The sequence below is a fragment of the Corvus hawaiiensis genome, chromosome 7 (assembly GCF_020740725.1).
Source record: "Corvus hawaiiensis isolate bCorHaw1 chromosome 7, bCorHaw1.pri.cur, whole genome shotgun sequence".
Lineage (NCBI taxonomy): Eukaryota > Metazoa > Chordata > Aves > Passeriformes > Corvidae > Corvus > Corvus hawaiiensis.
Window position 1 is genome coordinate 24,653,895 of NC_063219.1, and position 18,527 is coordinate 24,672,421.

Sequence of the window (18,527 nt, forward strand, 5' to 3'; positions counted from 1 at the left end):
GCGGCGCTCGGCCGCCTCTCCCCGGAGCGAGGCGTGATTGGCCCCGCTGAACAGCGGGGGGCGTGAGCGCGGCGCTGAGGGCAGCCGCGCGGCTCTCTGATTGGCTGCGGCGAGGAGGGGCGTGGCGCCGCGGCAGCGCGCAGCGCGCCATTGGCGCGGCGGCGGCGGCGGGCGGGGCGCGCGGCGCGGCGGGGCGCGGGTTGGCGGCGGCGGCGGGGGCGCGGCCGGCGGGTGCGCCATGGTGCGGCCGTGAGCGGAGCATGGGGCGGCGGCTCCTCCGGGCGCTCCTCTGCCTCCTCCTCCTGGCCGGCCGCGGGCAGCTGCGTGACGGCGCTGCTGCTGCCGCCGCCACCGCCGCACACGGTGAGACCGCGACCCTGGGCAGGGCGGCTTTGCCCCGGGCAGCGCGGGAGCCGGGAGGAGATTCCCGGGGAGTGGCGGGACGCGGGGCTCCGCGGCCGGTGCGGTCGCCGCCGCTGTAGATGCTGTCACGGCGTGCAGCGGCGAGTCTGGCCGCTGGCGGATAGCGGGAGAGGGCGGCCCGGAACCGGCACCGCGGGTGCGTCATTGGCGCCGGGGGCGCCCCTTTCCCGGGGCTGCCGGGCCGGTGGGTGTGCTAATCCCGGGGCACCCCGCCGGCTGTAGAGTTGCCGCCCCACCGAGCCCGAGAGCCGGCAGCTACGGGACGGGAGCAGAACGGTGCTTGCTCGTGGCCGGGGCAAAGCCGGTGCCTGGGGCTGCCGCAGGGATGGGGAGCCCGGGGCAGCGGCCCTGAGCGTGGCTTCCTCCGCGACCGTGCCGCCCTTTAGCTGCCCTCCGCCTGTAAGTGCAGCCCGCCCGGGCCGGTGCACCCGCTCTTCTCCAGTTCGTTCCGTGTGGTCCGTGCTTGGGGCTCTCGGGGACCCGGGTGTCGCTGCCGGTAGCAGGGCTGCAGTCCCCCCCGCACAGCACGGCACGGCCCCGGCGCCGCTGACTCACTACAGGACGCCCGAGGCTGCTGCGCCCCTCGTCCTCCAGCGGCCCGGGAGTGCCGGGACGGGTCCGGCTGCACCACGGAGGCCCCGCTGTCCCCGGGAGCAGGCAAGGAATGGTGTCGGGACGGCTGCGGCCGAGCACCGTCCTGGCCGGGGGAGCCTCCCTGAGCTGGGGCCACCGCCCCTCCCGGCGGAGCGGAGCGTCTCGGCGGGAGAGCGCTGCGCCGTTTCAGCACCGCGGACAGCGCCGGCCCTGCCGCCCCGGCCCGGCCCCCCGCTGCCGCCGTCCCTGGGGTCTCCCCTGGCAGTGGAGCCCTGTGCCCCGCACCTGCGTGGCCTCCGCCCCGGGGGACGCTGGCCCGTGGGTGCCGGGCTTTCGGGGACCCTCATCCCCACAAGCCCCCTTCCCCCGCGGCGGGCTCGACGGGCCCCTCCCTCCCCTCCCCCCCGTTGTTTTCTCGTTCCTTCCTTGCCATCCGGGGCTGAGTCATCGCCTGCTGCCGTCTCGCTGCTGACGGTCTTGGGCCGAGACGGAGGGGGGGGAGAGGAAGGGGGAAGCCGCCCCCTGCCCAAGTGCTGCCCCCCGAATGGGGTTGGAGAGGTACACACCCCACACCCCCAACACCACTATATCCATGCTTTGGGGTTCGCTTCGCAGGGAGAGTGGATTCCGGTGTCACTAGGTTGCATCCCTTCCTCGTAGTACCACATGTAGGAGGGCAACAGATGTGGTTTTGCAGGTCTCTGCTGCCTCAGTCTTACCTTCCTAACTGCCAGCACCCCAAAAAACTCCAGGCCTTCCCCACGCTCCCGAGCCAAGGGCATACTTTCTGTACAGCCCCCATCTTGCCTCTGAGAGGCAGAAAAGACAGGCACCGAGCCTCTGCCCTGGGCTACAAAGCTGTGTCCGCTCCCACCATTGCCACATTGCATCCCTGTGCCACTTTTCTGGAGCGTAGGGGTCCCCAAGGCAGCTGGTGATGAGCAAATTCCATTGGAGCCCCCCTTGGATGCTGTGCTGACTGGCCTGTCTGTCTGTCTCTCTGTCCCAGGCTGCCTGTTTGACCGGAGGCTGTGTGCCCCGCAGGAGGTGTGTGTGCAGGGTAAGTGGCTAGCAGGGGTGCAGGGATCCCCTCTCCCTTTCCAAGTGGGTGTGGAGGGTACAGGGATGCCTTGCAGGGGAACCTAGGGTGTAGTGCAGGGGGGCACGGCAGGAGAAAGGTGGGGCTGTGCCTGGAGATCCTCACATCAGGGTGTTTCTTTATCCGGTCTCACTGCCTCCCTCCCCTGACTTGCAGATGGGCTATTTGGGCAGTGCCAGGTGGGCTCCGTGCAGGACAGACCCTACTTCCAGGTTACATCTCCCGTGCTCCAGCGTCTGCAGGATGTCTTGCGACATCTCATGGCACAAGGTGAAGGGGGGAGCATGGGGGGAGTTGCTGTGACCCTGCAGGGAGGGGGTGTCAGGTAGAATTGCCTAGTGGCACTAGGACTCTCTGAGGTCCTGTTGGCCCCGGGGCCAGGGTGTGCTGAGGAGGGTGATTCTGGGAGGAGTGGGGTCAAACCCAGGCCATGGTACACAGGGTCAGAATATCAGGACAGCATCCTATGCACTCAGACCATGGTTGCCAGGCTGCCTCCATGTCTCACAGCCCCTTCCCATGGCAGGGCTCTCGTGGCAGGATGGCATCACCCAGTATGTGATCTCTCAGGAGATGGAGCGAATCCCCCGCCTCCGCTTACCACCCTCGCTGGAGCCGGTGGCCAGGGACAGGTAGGATGGTGCCAGCTGCCATCCTGTGAGCAGAGCTCAGTGGAGTAGCAAGGGCTTTGCCCTGCAAATGGGGTTTAGGGGAGGGACCTCCCCCTTTACCTAGGTGAGTCACCCCAACGCTGCTTGCCTTCAAGGTTCCTGCCTCTCCGCAGTGAGCCCCGGCGAGCCCCATTGCCCCCCGACACCGGCCTGCCAGCAGCTCAGCATCTGGAGCAGCCCCCACCACTGCTGCTTTCCCCACTGGTGCAGCGGTACCTGGAGCACGTTCTGCTGCCCTCCCCACCCCAGCTGGGCTACGAGGAGGCTCTGCTCAATCCCTACTCCTACCACAAGGTAAGCTGGGGAGTGAGCGCCTTCTCCTGGGCAGAAAAGTAGAGATTGGCAGGGAGCTGTTGTACTCCCAGTGCTTTTCTGCTGGTGCTGGAGTACCCCCTGCCTCCACCATGGGGTGACAGGGGACCTGTGGGATTTGACATGTCTTTTGGTTGCAGTTCGGCTATCAGGATGGTGCTCACCAGCATCCCAGCGGCTCAGCCAGGCAGAGCTCTGAGACCTCCTCGCTGCTGGGCCGGGTCCCTGCCCAGACCCTTTTTGGGGCTGGCCCTGTGCCCTCCTATGGCGGGCAGCCAGGAATGGATGGGGGGCATCTCTTCCAGGACTTGGGCATGCTTTCCCTGCCCAGAGAGAAAGCTGGCCGCCCGGACCCTGCCAGCGCCAGGCTTCAGCACAGCTTGCGGCTCCCCGATGACTACAGAAACATGGAGGGGAGGGAGCAGCAAGCACCCCTGGCTGCCCAGCCACCCTCTGCACAGACAGGTACCTTGTTCTCCAGCCAGGCACCAACCCTTGTCCCTATCCTGTACCCACAGCCACATTCCTCGTGGCTCACACTTTCCCTCCTCTTTGGCTTTATGCCCATGGACAGCATATACCCGCAACCCCACCTGCCCCATCTGCTCCATCCCTGGCTCCTGGTCTCCATGCGGATGCAGAGCATCCAACCTGACGCTACATCCTCTTGCAGATGCTGCCCTGAAGAGACTGGCTTCCCTCCTGGCCAGCTATGGCCTGGGGCTGCCAGAGCTGAGTCCCCAGCAGCTAAGCAGCCTGTCCACTCTCCTCCAGCTTCTCCAGAGCTCTGGTGAGCCAGGCACAGGGATGGGACAGGCAGGGACTGGCAGCAGCAGGTGCTAGCATGCCCTGTTTCAGGGTAGGGAGTGTTGCCTTTTGGGGTGGGTGCTGCAGGACCTGTGTCTCCTTTCTAGGTGTTGCTGGCCCTGAAGTGCCCACAGCGAAACGGGTGGGTTTGCAGCAGGGTGATGCTGGAGGAGGTGCCATGCCAAAGGTGGGATGGGGGGGAGGAGGTAGTTCCCCAGAGCTCTCCTCTGAGATTCCAGCTTCTCCCTTTTCCTCCCTTCAGGTGATGGAGGGAGACATGCAGCATGGAGAGGAGCCAGTACCCCCTTCCTCCACAGTGCCACCCTCCAAAATCCCAGCCAGTAGATCCCCAGGGGATGGAACAAAGGGCAGGGCAACATCCTCACCAGCTCCCCAGGCTGAGCCACAGCAGGCACACAGTGGAGATGCCCTTAGCCCCAGAAAGCAGATTGTGGTGGAGAAGAAGAGCTACACAGAGATGAAGGATGGTGGGGCACAGCAGGGCATGCGGCCACCAGACGAGTATGGCTACATCGTCACAGACCAGAAGTGAGAGTTGGGGGTCAGGCAAGGGGGTCTGCGTGTGTGAAGGGTCTGTATCTCCCCACCAACAGCTGTCACAGCTTCACATGCTTGACTGAGCCTGTTTGGGTCTTTGGTAGGGTTGGGTTTCCATGGAGTCAGCTCCCCCTCATCCCTTCTCTACCCACAGCCCCTGTTCCACCCCAAAGCCTTCCTTTATCAGCCCATACCAAGGCCAGAACTCACTGTTGCAGGAGGGGAGACTGGGAGTGTGCATGCACAAGTGTGTCTGTGCACATTAGTGTGCAAGGGGGGGGTCAGCTCACCCCCACCACCACACATGGCCACACTCTTACCTCCTGCCCACCCTGACACCCTGCTCTTGCTGTGTGCTTGGGACTCCCTGAGCCTGCCTGTCTCTGTTCCCTGACTGTGGGCAGCACAGGCTGTCCCCTCGCCCCTGCCACCCCTCCTCACCCTGACACTATCCCCACAGGCCCCTGGGGCTGGCTGCTGGTGTGCGGCTGCTGGAGCTCCTAGCCAAGCACCTCCACCTCTCCACTGCCAGCTTCATCAACATCAGGTGAGGGGACCGGGGCCAGGGGGTGCTGCTGCCTCAGCCATGGCCATGCTCAGCACCCCCAGGCAGGGGGACAGGAGGGACTGAGCTGTGGTGAGGGTGGGTAGGGCGGGTCTCCATTTCCAGGTCTCACACTGTGTTCCCCCTCTCCCTGGCAGCGTTGTGGGTCCTGCACTTACCTTCCGCATCCGACAGAACCCTCAGAACTTTTCACTGGCAGATGTGGCCAGCCAGACTGGTGAGTTGAGCAGTGTCCCCCTGGTCTTGGTCCTCTCTTCCCCTCCTAGCTGTGGGGTGCCCCTTGCCAGGGACCAGGAAGAGGGGGCTCCTACCATACATCCCACTGCCTTTGGCTGCACTGGGGAGCTGAAGTGGGCAGCTGTCAGAGCTATCCCTTGGCTCTGTTTCTGGGGGGTCTCTTGTGTGGAGGGGCAGCGTGCCTCTGACCATCTCCTCCGTCCACAGAGCAAGTGAAGGGAGAGCTGGAGCACGAGCTGGGCCTGAAGATTGTGCAAACAGGAGTGGGAGAGGTAGGAGTGAGCAAGGATCCTGTCCCTTGGGGCTGGGGTGGCCAGCAACAGGGGAGTGGGGATGTTGCCACTGGGTACAAGCCAGGAGCCCCCAGCCCTGGGGCACAAGGGCCTTTGTGAATGAGCTGTCCCTGCAGGTCTGTAGGGCAGCTGAAGAGTAGAGGAGACTGGGCAGTGTTTAGGATGGAGATAGACTCCAGTCCTGTGTTGGAGGACTCCTGTTGGAGACTGTTCCAGTCCTGTGCGTCCATCATCCCCCTCCAGTGCCTGGCAGAACAATCCTGCCCAGCTGTCTGTACTCTCAGGGCTCTCAGCTCTTTTCAAAACAAAAGCTCCGCAGTGTTTGAAGGTGGTCTGAGAGGGACTCCCAGAGGCTTTTCTTCCCCCCGAGGCTGGAGGGCTGCAGGCTGTATCCCTCAAGGCTCATCCTCGCCCTTGCCTCCCTCCAACCTGCAGACCCCATCTCAGCTGTGGCCTCAGCACCCGAGCACTGGGATGTTCCCAGAGCACCCCAGAAACCATAGCTAGGCAGGCAAAATGCCATCATGTCCCCAGAGAATGGCAAAGCAGCTGAAGGCAGGGATGGAACAGGAACCATCTGTTTGGAGAGGGGCTACCCCTCCCCGTACTCCGAGCCACAGGAACAGTCTCCTGGGGCGGGGAGCAGGGGTTGGAGATAAGGACTAAGCCTAGCTCCTGTGTTTGCAGCCTGAGGAGGAAAAATGGTGTAGCACATCCCCAGCCCAGTGTCCCCATTTCCCACTTCTTGTCATGTGGCTGTAGCCATGAGCGGGAAGGAAGGAAGGGGGAACTTTGGAGGAGGAGGAGGCCATGAAGAAAGGGTGGCCTGGCCACTGAGGCAACCTGTCTCTATCAGCAATATGTGGAGTGTCACTATGGCAATGCCTTTTGATGAGGCAGGTGGCAGGAACCGGGAGAGATGTCAGAGATATCAGAAATGAAGCTCAGAGGAGGCTGAGGCAGCTTTGCAGGCTCCCTTCTGCACCAACCTTCCCAGTTCTAACCAGCTTGTGCTTTTTCTTCATTCCCTCCTGGCTCTGAACATGGTGGGACTGGTGCAAGATTTGAGGAAGAGGGATGTAGAGAGGCAGGGAGACAGCAGGGCCTGGGCAGGCCTTGGGTGAGAAATCTCTTCTGTCCCCCCTGGCTCCACTGACACCTCCAGGGGCTGCAGGGCTGCTCCTGCTTGGATGCCCCGGGGAGCTGGGAGGTGCAGGGCCTGGGGGGTGCCCGGGCTGTAGGACTGGCTGGACCCTGGTGGCAGTCAGGTGCTGGGACTGGCACAGCTGGGGGGCAGGTGGCAGCGGGGACTCCTAGGCTGGGGACATCCCCAGGCGATGATGATGATGATGTAGCTGATGATGGTGCAGTGTTCCCTCGGTAACCTCATCAGGCTCGTAGCCAATGGGAGGCTGTGGCAATGAGGTAATGCAGGGCTCTGGCAGCTCATTGGGCACAGGATGTTTGAAGCGGCGATGCCCCAGCATCCCTGTGCTGCCCCAGCTGGACCTAGGCAGTCATGGCATTGACAGGAAGGTCTTGTCCAGCAAGGCCTGAGCAACATCCTTTTACAGCATGGGACTGGCATGGGTTGGGGTGTCTCCCACAACCACAGGGAAGGAGCCCTAGAGACACTACCTGCAAGGTGGCAGGGGCCGCTCTGTGTCCTGAGGAGGGCAACAGGGACGACCTGTCCCCTAGCCGCTACAGCTGGGACAGTACCAGCAGTGCTGGCACATTCCCCACCCTGCCTCCTCCAGTGTCCTGCTGTGGAGCAGGGGCTGCAGGGGAGAGCCAGCCTCAGTCAGGAAAGTCCCCTGGGAGCAGCACACCCAGCACTGCAGTTGCCTATCCTACACCATTAACTCCTTGGGCTGAATTCAGCCCTTGTTGATCTCCAGCTGGGCAGAAGGAGGTCATGGAACCAAAGTTCTATGGGGCTACTGCCCACCCTGTAGAAGGGCAGCCCAGGCTGGGTCTGCCTCAGGCAGCAGCCCTGAGCGCTGGAAGCAGGGAAGCAGGAGGTACTGCTACCTGGGGTTGGCCAAGCTCCTCCAGAGAATCAGCACCCTCAGGAAGAGGAAGGAAGAGCCCTTGCTCTGTTTTAACCCCCAGCAGCCCCAAATGTGGAGTAGAATAAGGTCTCTGCCCCCTTCCCAGCCCCATGCTAACTAACCCTTACTTGGCTTGGTCCCCAGCGAAATGAGGCTGCTGCCTACTCACGCCCATCCCGTTTTGGGGACGGCTTCCACTCAGTGCTGCTGACCTTCATCGCACTGGCCTGCGTGGCAGTCATTGCCATCACAGTCTCTGCGGCCTTCTGCCTCCGGCGCCACGCCAAGCAGCGGGAGAAGGAGCGCCTGGCTGCCCTGGGGCCAGAGGGTGCTGCCGACACCACCTTCGAGTACCAGGTAGGACCCTGTGGGATATGGGGCCCTGTGGGATGTGGGTCCCCACAGGATGAGTCACTGCCACGTGTCAGCATCACTCGGGGTGCATAGGGCTGCCCTATGGCAGCGCTGTGGCCAAGGGACAGGGCTCTTGCTGGGCTTCCCCAGGAGCTGTGCCGCCAGCACATGGCTGCCAAGTCTCTCTTTGGCCGCACTGAGGCACCGGTGGCACCAGCGGAGACTTCGAGGGTCAGCAGTGTCTCGTCCCAGTTCAGCGATGCTCCACAGCCCAGCCCCAGCTCCCACAGCAGCACACCCTCCTGGTGCGAGGAGCCTGTCCAGTCCAACATGGACATCTCCACCGGACACATGATCCTGGTGAGCCAGCCCAGAGGGGTGGCAACCCCCTCCCCAGCCCCCCATCTGCCCCCCTGCTGCTGGGCTGACCCCGCCCCTCTGCCCCAGGCCTATATGGAGGACCACCTCCGCAACCGGGACCGGCTGGCCAAGGAGTGGCAGGCGCTCTGTGCCTACCAAGCTGAGCCCAGCATCTGCTCCATCGCCCAGAGCGAAGCCAACCTGAAGAAGAACCGCAACCCCGACTATGTGCCCTGTGAGCATCCCAGCCCCAGGGACCAGCTGTCCTGCTAGAGCAGGGTGTGGGGCATGGGGACGCTCAGGACCATGGCTGGTTGCAGCATTAGTGTGCCCACAGTTCCTCTGGGCACTCACCAAGTCTCCTGGCCTGTTCCCCCAGATGATCACGTGCGGATCAAGCTGAAAGCTGAGAGCAACCCATCCCGCAGTGACTTCATCAATGCCAGTCCAATCGTGAGTGATCACTGGGGGCTCCTGCCCTGCCACCCTGCTCCCTGATGTGCCCAGCCCAGGTGAGGTTTTCACTCTGGGATAGAGCTGGACCGAGGTCACATCCCTGAGGGCTACAGATGTGAGCTTTGTGCCTGCCCCATTGCTCAAGCAATTGTTAAATCACATTTTTCTCCTGGCTGGGGCACCTGAATCTCCCTTCCCAACTTTCCCATCACGCCTGGAGTATACCCCTACTCCTTCAAGTGTCACCAACGCCTGGCCATAGAGTGTAAAGTCTGATACCCCCTTTCCTGTTCCAGATTGAGCATGACCCACGGATGCCAGCATACATTGCCACACAGGGGCCATTGTCCCACACTATTGCTGACTTCTGGCAGGTGAGTGTCACGCGGCTGTGCCAGCCCATTGGGGTTCCTTCGTGTGATGGCCACAAAATGGGTCACAGTGGCTTGACTGCCCTCCCACCTGGGCTGTCCCCCAGCAGTGAAACCTCCCTCGTCTTGCCCACAGATGGTGTGGGAACATGGCTGCACTGTCATTGTCATGCTGAGTCCCCTGGCTGAGGACAGTGTCAAGCAGTGTGACCGCTACTGGCCGGACGAAGGCTCCTCTCTTTACCACATCTACGAGGCAAGCGTGTTGAGTAGCCTGGGGCATGGAGTATCCTCCAGCCCCTGTCCCCCTGATCCCAGCCCCCTTACCCTGCACTGATGCCCACTGTCTGCCTTACTTGGGCAGGTGAACCTGGTGTCAGAGCACATCTGGTGTGAGGATTTCCTGGTGCGCAGCTTCTACCTGAAAAATGTGCAGTCGCAGGAGACCCGCACCCTGACGCAGTTCCACTTCCTCAGCTGGCCGGCCGAGGGCATCCCTACCACCACCCGGCCCCTCCTTGACTTCCGCAGGTGAGCGCCCACCTGGCACTGTGCCAGCCCTTGGGGAGCCAGCAGTGATCCCAAATGCAGGTGACTGATGGGTGAGGACATCACTGCCAATATGATGAGGGCTGGGGCCATGGCATGGACCAGGTGCTGGGACTGGGAGCTGCCATGGATGGGAGGGTGCAGAAGAGCCAGGTTTTGGCCAGCTTGGGATGAGGCTCAACAGAGTTTGGTGGGCAAGAAACCTCTGGCTGAGGTTGCCAGGGCTCTCTGGCCTTCATGGGGAGGGTGGGAAAGTGCTCTTGCCCAGAGCTGGCATGGAGGGCAGCATTAACTGGCACCTTCCACAGCCATGGGTGCAAGAAGAAACCACCAGAGCCAGCCTTAAACTGGCTGTGATTCGTTGCTCCCAATGCACTACAACCAGTGGTGGATCCCCAGCTAGCCCAGGGCAAGAGCTGCAGGACTGGGACTGCTCCCAGGAGACTTGCCTGCCCAGGTCTTTAGGTCCCTGGGTGGTGGTGGACTTGCCAGCCACAGGCTGCTCACTGTACCTAGGTTGTGCGGGGCAAGGGACCCAGCCTAGGGCAGCAGGGGGGTCTCTGAGAATGTCGCCCTCCTCTCAGTCCCGCTCACACTCTCTCTCTCTCTCTCTGTCTGTCTCTGTCTCTCTCTCGCAGCTGCCGGCGTCATTTTTGTGATTTGCAGCTAGTAATCTGGCTCCAGTTGCATAGTCACAAAAGTGATCGTTGGCAGCCGTGCCTGCTGCATGGAGCATGCCAGGAGGCCTACCAGTGCCTGGCCCCCAGCTTCACGCCCCACCGGACCAGAGCTGCTCCCTGGGGGTCCTGCCACTGCTCCCCTTCCCAGGCTGGGCACCTGAGGAACTGAACTCCTCTCCCTGCCCTGGCCACTTTCTACCGGTGGTCCCCATCCCATGTCCAGCACCATTGTGGAGGCAGGAGGAGCCATGAGCCAGACCCCCAGGGCCACATCATGGTGTGCTGCTGCCCTGCCCCACTGAGCACAGCAAGGGACACCTAGCACAGCCTTGACCCTGGCACAGCCAGGCACTGATCTGTTCCCTCTTATCCTTGCAGGAAAGTGAACAAGTGCTACCGGGGTCGCTCCTGCCCTATTATCGTGCACTGCAGGTACTGCAGGGGATGGAGGGGCATTTGAGCTTGAGGGTGACTGAAGGCTGGGACCTGCTGCCCAGGACCAGGCCCATTGGAAGCAGTTCCCCTGGACCAAGCATCTGTGTTTTGCAGTGACGGTGCAGGCAGGACTGGGACGTACATCCTTGTCGACATGGTCCTGAACCGAATGGCCAAAGGTAGGTGCAGGGAAGCAGCATTTCTGCCCTGTCCATGAGCTTGGCCTGTGAACTCCCCTCCTAGCACCCCTCTCTCCCTCTGCCCCAGGGGTGAAGGAGATAGACATAGCTGCTACGCTGGAGCACATCCGAGACCAGCGGCCTGGTATGGTGCAGACCAAGGTACGCCCAAGCTGGGGACCCTCTCCCTCCACATAAGCACGCATCGCCCCTGGGGCGGGGCTGGCAGGGACTGTCATGCCCCCTGCTGTGCTCCCACAGGACCAGTTTGAGTTCGCACTGACAGCTGTGGCCGAGGAAGTGAACGCCATCCTGAAGGCGCTGCCGCAGTGATGGCGAGGAGCCCTCCCTCCCCCTCTTGTCTGTCCCCTGCCCTGCGCTTCGCACTCTCCTCACCTGCCTCTGGGGCTGCTCTCCCTACAAAATGGTGTCTGTGCTTCTGGCTCTGTTCCCCCTGCCCCCAGGCCTCTCTTCCCATCTCCCTAAGGACATCGACCTCAGGCCCTCTGCGTGCAGGAACCTCATCACACCCACTGCCACCACAGAGGGGACAGAGCTCATGGCCCCTAAGCCCTGTGGAGGAAGACACCAGGTGGTGCTGCTGTGAGCTGGCCGGGGGGGGGGGGGCTCCCCAACCTGTCAGTTCTGTGTTAGCTCTCTTCCTGTCCCCATGGCACGGGTCCTCCACAGTTGGGGGGAGCATGGGGTGCAGGGGGGCCTGGCCAGCCCCACTCCAGGTCCCCTTTTTGTGTTCCCTGCCTAGTCACTCGAGCAGAAGAAAAATTTCTAGAGAACTATAATTTTGTATCTTGATGTGAATAAAGTTCTTGTGTCACGTTCGTGCAGCTGCAGCCAGGCCTGGCCTCTGACTGTATATTGGGATGGCACAGGGAGGAAATGCCACATTTGTCCATCTCTATCCCGGCACTCCACAACTGCCAGACACGTACAGCTCACCTGCAGGCAAAGATGAGAACCCTGCATCCCCAGCCCAGAAAGACCGCACAGGCAGAAGTTACTGCAAACAGGTTTATTGACAGCTGGCAGCAGAAGGGGCTCAGAGACGGGGGGCTACAGCGAGGAGGGGGGCAGAGCCCAGCCCTGCTGGCTGAGCCCAGCCATGCTGCCCCTCGCTGCCTACGGCCAGCACCCCCCAGCAGCCTAATCTACAGCAACCCCCATCACCACCCTCTCCACCATCCCTGTGGTGCCCAGGGTATCTCCCCCCAGGCCCAGGTATTGCTCGGCCGTAAGCCCTGTCATGCCCCCCCTCACCGCATCCCATGGAGCCAGAGGGTGCTGGGGGAAGGGGGTGGCAGGGGGTGGCCGTGCAGGGAGAAAGCGGAGTCCTGGTTGGGAGAGCCTCCGTGAGCGAGTGGGCGTGCGCGGTCCCTGGGCGCAGCAGCCTCAGAACACACCTGGGGAGACAAGCGGAGGGGGGTACACAACAGCACCTGTGAAATCCTCCTTGGCCCAGGGCTGGGGAGGGGCAGGGATGGAGGGAGGAAGGTCCCAGGAGGAGGAGGATGAGAGCCAAGGCAGAACTACAGGCAATGGAGAGGGTAGAAACACTTGTGAACATCACGGAAGGTCACTGCTGCTGTGGGAAGCAAGGAGGGACAGTACCCTGGAGGGTGTGCAAGGCATAGGGAAGGGAGCGACCAGGCAGAGTCTGCAAGGAGACAGAGGAGGAGGGAGTACAGGCAGGAGCGACAGCATCCAGAGGGAAGACACAAGACACAAGGCACCAAGCAGAGGCTATGTGCACAGCCCTCCTTGCAAGGAGGGGAGCTCCACTCAGCACTCCCCGCAGCCTGAGCAGGGGCAGGCTGCAGCCAGGGAGGCACCTGCTGGAGACCCTGCCCACCTGCAGGGCAGGCAGGGAGAGAAGGGCAGGCACAGCCAGGGCACGCCTGCCCATGGGCACCCCACGCTTCCAGGAGCCAGGGCAGGGAGCTGCCCCTCTTCCTGGGACCCCATTAAGGGGTCCCACTTCAAGCCACTACCTCCAAGCCTGGGAGCCTCCAACCCTGGGATGCCACTAGCCAGCCACTCACCTGAGCAAGGAGGCAGGGCAAAAGAGACCCCCTCCCTTGCTAGGGGAGGCAGGAGCTAAGTTCCAAGCAGTGAGACTCCACCCCTGCTTTCCTCTCCCTGCCCCACGGAGAGGGTCAGAACCCCAGCCCCATGCTCAGAGCAGGGGACAGTGCCACAGCTTCACTCTGGGGGCAGGTTCGTGCCCCACTGTAGCAGGACTGCTGGCCCCCAGTGGCTCCTGCTCCAGCCTCCCCTGGGCACCACGGGCTCGGCAGGTGGAGGACGGGCTGCTGTGGCTGCCCCCTGGTGCCGGCGGGGAGCGGGGGCTGTGCCCACCTGCTTGGTGGTGCCCCGCAGCTTCCATCTCAGAGAGGCTGTAGGCCATGGCCAGCTGCAAGTCCTCATCCTCGTCCTCGCTGTCCGTGTAGAGGCAGACGGGCGAGGAGCTTGAGGTCTGGTGTGTGGCCGGTGCTGGCGGGGAGGGGGGCCGTGGCCTGGGGAAGGCTTGCTGCTCCCGCCGGCTCAGCTCCAGCCCCAGCGCCATGTCATCAGGAACACCTGTAGGGACAGGGGCAGGGGTTGGCGGATTCATCCGCTCCAGCTCCCCAGAGCTGGTGTGGGGCCCTGGCAACTCCAACCCACCCCACCAGTCCTTCAGAGCAGAACTCCAAACCAGAGCTAACCAAGGCTCAGTCCAAAACAACGCCTGGATGCAGCACCTCCCAGATACCCCAAAGGGAAAGGGCGCAGACCTCAACAACTCAGTCTGCAGTGCCACTTCTCACCATCGATGTGGACTGACTTCAGCTCCCCATCCTCCTCCACTTCCACCCGCTCCCGTCCGTTCTCAATAATCCTGCAGACAGACAGACAAACAGATGGACAGTCAGGGGTCATGTAGACAGTGCACGATAGTGGGAAGCTGCAGGGTCTAAGGCCTGCTGATGGAGGGAAGTCTGTGGGAGCAAGGTGGGCTGGCACCGTCCTCACCTCTTGGTGGTGATGCGCCTGCCGTTAACAAAGGTGGTGGAGGTGGAAACAGAGCGGAAGCCCAGTCCTGCATCCGCACCAGAGCTGAAGGATGAGGTGAAGAAATCTAGAGAAGGGAGCAACAAGGTTGGTGCCAGGGTGGGTGACAAGAGGAGGGCAGGGGACAGACTCTGCACAGGGGAACATGGTGTTCTAGGACTCCCCTGCTGGGAGGAATGGCAGTGTCTCCTACCTGAGGATCCTGGGAAGGGGGAAAAGAAGTGGCTTCCCCCATGGTGCCGGGGGCCAGGTCCTCGCAGCTCAGAGAAGGGCAGCACATCATCTGAAAGCCAGATGCCCCCCCTTCAGCATAACCCCATCATCTTGGTGAACCAGAAGCAGGGCACTGATATGGGGACCGTCTGCCAGGGCCAGCCATGCTCTGTCCCCAAGCTCAGCGGCTGCCCCACAGACAGAGAGATGCCCAAGAGCCAGCCTCCCCTGCCCCGCACGCACCAAAGAATTCAGCAAAGGGGTCTCGCCCGCCAAAGAACTCCCGAAAGACGTCATGAGCACTGCGGAAGGTGAAGGTGAATTCGGGGGCCCCAGCACTGGCCCTGGAGCCCCCTGGCCCTGCTGCAGGGAAGACACTCAATGTTAAATGGAGCCCTGGGTGACAACTCCCCTGAAGGGCAGGGCGCCCTGGTGGCACTGCCCCACACTGGGTCTTCAAACAGGGATGTACCCAGAGCTGCACAAACCCCCATGGCCCTACTCACCTGCTCCCATGAGTCCATCCTTGCCATAGCGGTCATAGACATCGCGCTTCTGCTCTGGAAGAAGAAAGGGGGCTGCGGAGAAGCTGGCTGCCAGGCAGGGGCAGGAGAACTGACACTTCTCCCAACTAAGGGAGGTGCAGAACAGCAGGGAGCAAGAGGAGGGGGTTGGCACAAGCCCCTGCTGCCCCAGCACTGCACCCAGACCCAAGTAAAATCCCTGGGCAAGAATGCAAAAGCTTCAGCCCATCTGGGGAGATCCCATTGTGGAGGCCAACAGCTCAGCATCTCTCCCAAGAGCTGTTTTGGGAGACATGTGAGGAAGTAACCACAAGCTGTGTGGTAAAGCTGTAGGGACACTCTGCCTCTGGGGGACAGCCACGGATGCAACCTGGGTGAGCCCAGAAGCAGGACACCCCAGTGCAAGCAGTCCCACGGGCAGACACACACACACAAGACATCACTGTGGCCTCTTACTGTCTGACAGCACTTCGTATGCCTCAGCGATCTCCTTGAACCTCTGCTCAGCATACTCCTTGTTGTCTGGGTTTTTATCCGGGTGCCATTTCAGCGCAGCCTTCCTGTACCTGCACAGAGGGGGAGTGATGGGCACGCAGCAGCCCTTGGGCTCTTGGGCCAGCAACCCCCACCTGAGCACACACCTCCCAGCCTGTGGGCAGGGGCACCCCAAGCCTACTTCACCCAGCGCCCTACAGCCTCAGGCACCAACAGGAGCTTCCTGGACTAGTTCTGCCTCCTGAGAAGAGTATGTCTTTTCATACATATACACACACACACACATATATACGTATTTATGCAGACACACCAACACACACAGACTGAACAAGCAAAACAGAAATTACCCTAGAATTGCAGCACGACCACAGCACTGTAACGTGTGCCCACCTCAGCTGCTCTCATCAATGGCTCTGGACAATGCTCACAGGTTTGTTCTGGAGCCTTCATGGGCTCCACTGTGAGCATGCATGAACCAGGGGTGGCTGGGGCCCCCTGGGGCCAGGAGAGCACCAGCAGCCCTTTCCTCCCCACTCCAGCTAGCTAGGGTTAACTCATGCTTCTCAGCTTCTCCCACTCACTCTTGGGAAGCCCCCCACAGGGACCTCTGCCACCTGTTGGCAAGCCAGCAATCCACTGGCATTCCCCTCAGGTGTTGCCTCACCCCAGTGAGAGCAGCAGCACCTTGGCAGGGCACCAGACAGGAGTTGCAGAGACTTAGGAGGCTCTGTCAGCTCCCCAGCAGTGCCTGGGGCACAGCACCAACCTGCCCACAGGGCCTCATCCCTAAAAGGGGACATGCTGCTCTTCACCCTGTGAGCTCCACTCCCCTGACTTTGATACCAGCAGAGTTGTGCCCCAACCATCTGCCATCCCTGAACCCTCTGGCAGAAGCCTCCAAATGCCATAGAGACTCGCCTCCAGCCCCAGGCTGACAGCAGGAACAAAGGGACCAAACCTCACCAAAAGATGCCTTTGTAGGCAGCAAAGCCCAACCCCGCTCTGGCGTCCATACAAAGGAAACAAAGGCTGAATTGTCACCTCTGGAGCTGTGCCCTGTCCCCACCGGCCCCGAAGGAAGCCCCTGCCTCGCTGGCACCATGTGGGGGTGGCTTGGGGGTCTCTGCCCCGCAGGCAGAGGCACACTGCCACGCACTTACGCCTTCTTGATGTCCTCAGCGGTGGCGTTGCGGCTCACCCCCAGCGCTTCATAGTAGTCGACCATGACGTGAGCTGTCCCACGGCGTCACTGCAGGGGGAGAAGGCAAAGTCAGGGATCCACAGGCACAGCCTGGTAGTGCTGGGTGTGGGACAGCAAGGGTAGGCTGCCTACCCTCTCCAGCGCCCCGACCACCCCACTGCCTCCCGAGAGCAGCTCAGTGCCATGCCATGCCCAGCCTCCCAGTACCCTGCGCGCACCTCGGCCACCTGGGAGCACCTACAGCCCCAGCCGGGGGGACCCTTTGCTGCTGACGCACCGCCGTCCCGCCGGCGTCACCCCAACTTGCCCAGGCAGGGGAAAGGGTCCCCGCTGCCGGCGCCGCTCCCTGCCCGCTTCCCGCGGGGGGCTCAGTCGCGGGGCGGGGGGGCAGCGGGAGGGCGCAGCCCGCTAAGGTGCTTAGCGGCTAGAGCGGATTAAGGGCTCAGCGGGGACCCTCCCCGTCCCCGGGCACGCCGGGACACTTCCATCGGCCGACCCGCTCCGGGTGGGGGACAGGAGCAGAACGCGGCCGCCGCAGCCCCCCGCGACCCCCCGGGGTACCGTCCCGGCCCTGGTACTCGCCCCCGGCCCGTGAGTCCCAGCTGACGGGAGGGCGGTGCTGGCGATGGCACCGGCACCAGCACGGCGGCACTGGGACCGCCCCCCGGCCCAGCCGTAAACACAGCGCTCCCGGGGCCACCCGCTGCTGCTGGAAGTTTCCGCACCCCGCCCCGCCGCTACCGGCGGGCGGCCCTGGGCTGCGGCCAGCGGATCTGGGGCACCGGGAGGGGCGGTGGTGGCAGCACGGCGAGGGACCGCACCGGCCCCGCTCCCCCCGTGCGCCGAGGGCCGCCGCTCTCCGATGGCGCCTTGCGCCCCGCTCCTCCCGTCCCGTCTCGCCCCGCCCCGGTGCCCACCTGAGGCCGCCGCTGAGCCCTCCCCGCCCGTCCGGGCCGCCCGCGGCCGGTGTCGCGCGTCCCCCGCGGCCGGGCCACCGCCGGCCTGGAGGCGGCTCCGCTGCGTGACGGGCGGCGCCCGCAGCCAACCGCGGCCTCTGACGTCACGCGCTCGCTGGTGGCCGGGTGACGTCATGAGGAGGCGTGCTCGGCCGCTCCGCTGACCGGCCCCTTCTGAGCGCCCGCCTCAGCCCCGCTCCGGCCCGCAGCCCTCTCTCCGTCCCCGCGCCGGCTGTTTCGCGCCCAGGGCCGCGGGTGGGCCCCGGACAGCGCCAGCAAGGTGCGGCTGGGGCGGCACCGACCTGTCCCGCTGGTGCCGGTGCTGACAGCGCACCGCACCGGGGCACGGCTGCAGCCCCGGGGCGGCCCCCGGCGCCGCGTGCTGCTGGCTCCCCGCCGAGTCAGCTGCCCGGCCGGTCCCGCCGGGAAGGAGGAGCCGGCCGGGGGGGACGGCTGAGGTGACTCAGCGCTTTGTCGGGGCGGGGGACGTGACGGGGCGCAGCTTGCCGGGCTGGCGGGCACAGGTCCCTGCCAGGAGCCCGGGCCGCCTGGCACCACTCTGGCACCACTCTGGCACCACCACTGTGGCACCGGCAGCCGGGAGCTGCAGGCCACCCCGAGCACCAGGGTGCCCAGGCCCCCGGAGAACCGGGACCTTGCACTAAGAGCTGCGTTGCTGACTTCTCTCCTGCATGGCTCCTGCCTGTACAGCTGCTGCAGAGGGGCTGTGCTCACCCACCGTCAGGGTCCTGGGCGGTCTCGCTCACTTGCACCTGTGAATGTGACCTGGCCACGGAGATCTATGATTCCCTCTTGCTGTCTGGATGGGAGAAGGAGGGAGCTCGTTCTCTCTGCAGGGTGAAAGCGTTTTGGATCCACTGCCACACCTACACCACAGTTGGAATATCTTCCTCACCTCCCATAAATCCCTAGCTGGGAAGCCTGGCAGAATGGGAGGCCTGAGTCTGAGGCCATTCCCAGCACTCCTCAGGGACAAGTTTCAGATATCCCCGAGAAGAGCCCTCCCCAGCCATGAGTCGTGCACTTGGGGTGGATGAAATGCCAAGGGCATCAT

The 18,527-nt window shown here is 63.2% G+C and overlaps 2 protein-coding genes across 7 annotated transcripts; one reads left to right on the forward strand and one right to left on the reverse strand.

Moving 5' to 3' along the window:
• The first annotated feature begins 224 nt into the window (after positions 1-224).
• PTPRN (protein tyrosine phosphatase receptor type N) lies at positions 225-11,848 on the forward strand. Of its 2 annotated transcripts, none has more exons than XM_048309491.1 (23): positions 225-363; positions 2,027-2,077; positions 2,273-2,386; positions 2,643-2,748; positions 2,883-3,081; positions 3,240-3,564; positions 3,773-3,889; positions 4,014-4,093; positions 4,169-4,455; positions 4,925-5,011; positions 5,167-5,246; positions 5,474-5,538; positions 7,758-7,970; positions 8,118-8,327; positions 8,415-8,562; positions 8,707-8,780; positions 9,080-9,157; positions 9,291-9,410; positions 9,519-9,685; positions 10,762-10,815; positions 10,933-10,997; positions 11,086-11,159; positions 11,259-11,848. In XM_048309491.1, the coding sequence occupies exons 1-23, from the start codon at positions 261-263 to the stop codon at positions 11,328-11,330; spliced, it is 2,889 nt and encodes a 962-aa protein (XP_048165448.1). In that variant the 5' UTR covers positions 225-260; the 3' UTR covers positions 11,331-11,848. The 2 variants fall into 2 exon arrangements, with proteins under 2 accessions (XP_048165448.1, XP_048165449.1); XM_048309492.1 differs by having other exon boundaries at positions 2,901-3,081.
• Positions 11,849-12,012: 164 nt separating this feature from the next.
• DNAJB2 (DnaJ heat shock protein family (Hsp40) member B2) lies at positions 12,013-17,515 on the reverse strand. Of its 5 annotated transcripts, XM_048309497.1 has the most exons (10): positions 17,414-17,514; positions 16,456-16,544; positions 15,257-15,366; positions 14,783-14,836; positions 14,520-14,639; positions 14,257-14,346; positions 14,025-14,130; positions 13,820-13,890; positions 13,371-13,592; positions 12,013-12,415 (listed from the first exon to the last, which is right to left on the reverse strand). In XM_048309497.1, exons 2-10 carry the CDS (start codon positions 16,518-16,520, stop codon positions 12,405-12,407), a joined length of 849 nt encoding a protein of 282 aa, XP_048165454.1. In that variant the 5' UTR covers positions 16,521-16,544; positions 17,414-17,514; the 3' UTR covers positions 12,013-12,404. The 5 variants fall into 5 exon arrangements, with proteins under 5 accessions (XP_048165454.1, XP_048165453.1, XP_048165450.1 ...); XM_048309496.1 differs by having other exon boundaries at positions 12,013-13,592; positions 14,520-14,636; positions 17,414-17,515; XM_048309493.1 differs by having other exon boundaries at positions 12,013-13,592; positions 17,414-17,515.
• Positions 17,516-18,527: the final 1,012 nt, after the last annotated feature.

What these genes read in the sequence shown, in the direction of transcription:
- PTPRN (XM_048309491.1), top strand. Translation starts at nt 261, where the DNA reads ATGGGGCGGCGGCTCCTCCGGGCGCTCCTCTGCCTCCTCCTCCTGGCC. An exon ending in GCAGGAGGTGTGTGTGCAGG is followed by an intron (nt 2,078 to 2,272) that starts GTAAGTGGCTAG and finishes CCTGACTTGCAG; the next exon opens with ATGGGCTATTTGGGCAGTGC. An exon ending in GCGACATCTCATGGCACAAG is followed by an intron (nt 2,387 to 2,642) that starts GTGAAGGGGGGA and finishes TTCCCATGGCAG; the next exon opens with GGCTCTCGTGGCAGGATGGC.
- DNAJB2 (XM_048309493.1), bottom strand. Translation starts at nt 16,520, where the DNA reads ATGGTCGACTACTATGAAGCGCTGGGGGTGAGCCGCAACGCCACCGCT. An exon ending in GCTGAGGACATCAAGAAGGC is followed by an intron (nt 15,367 to 16,455) that starts GTAAGTGCGTGG and finishes CCCTCTGTGCAG; the next exon opens with GTACAGGAAGGCTGCGCTGA. An exon ending in GAAGTCAGTCCACATCGATG is followed by an intron (nt 13,593 to 13,819) that starts GTGAGAAGTGGC and finishes CTGTCCCTACAG; the next exon opens with GTGTTCCTGATGACATGGCG.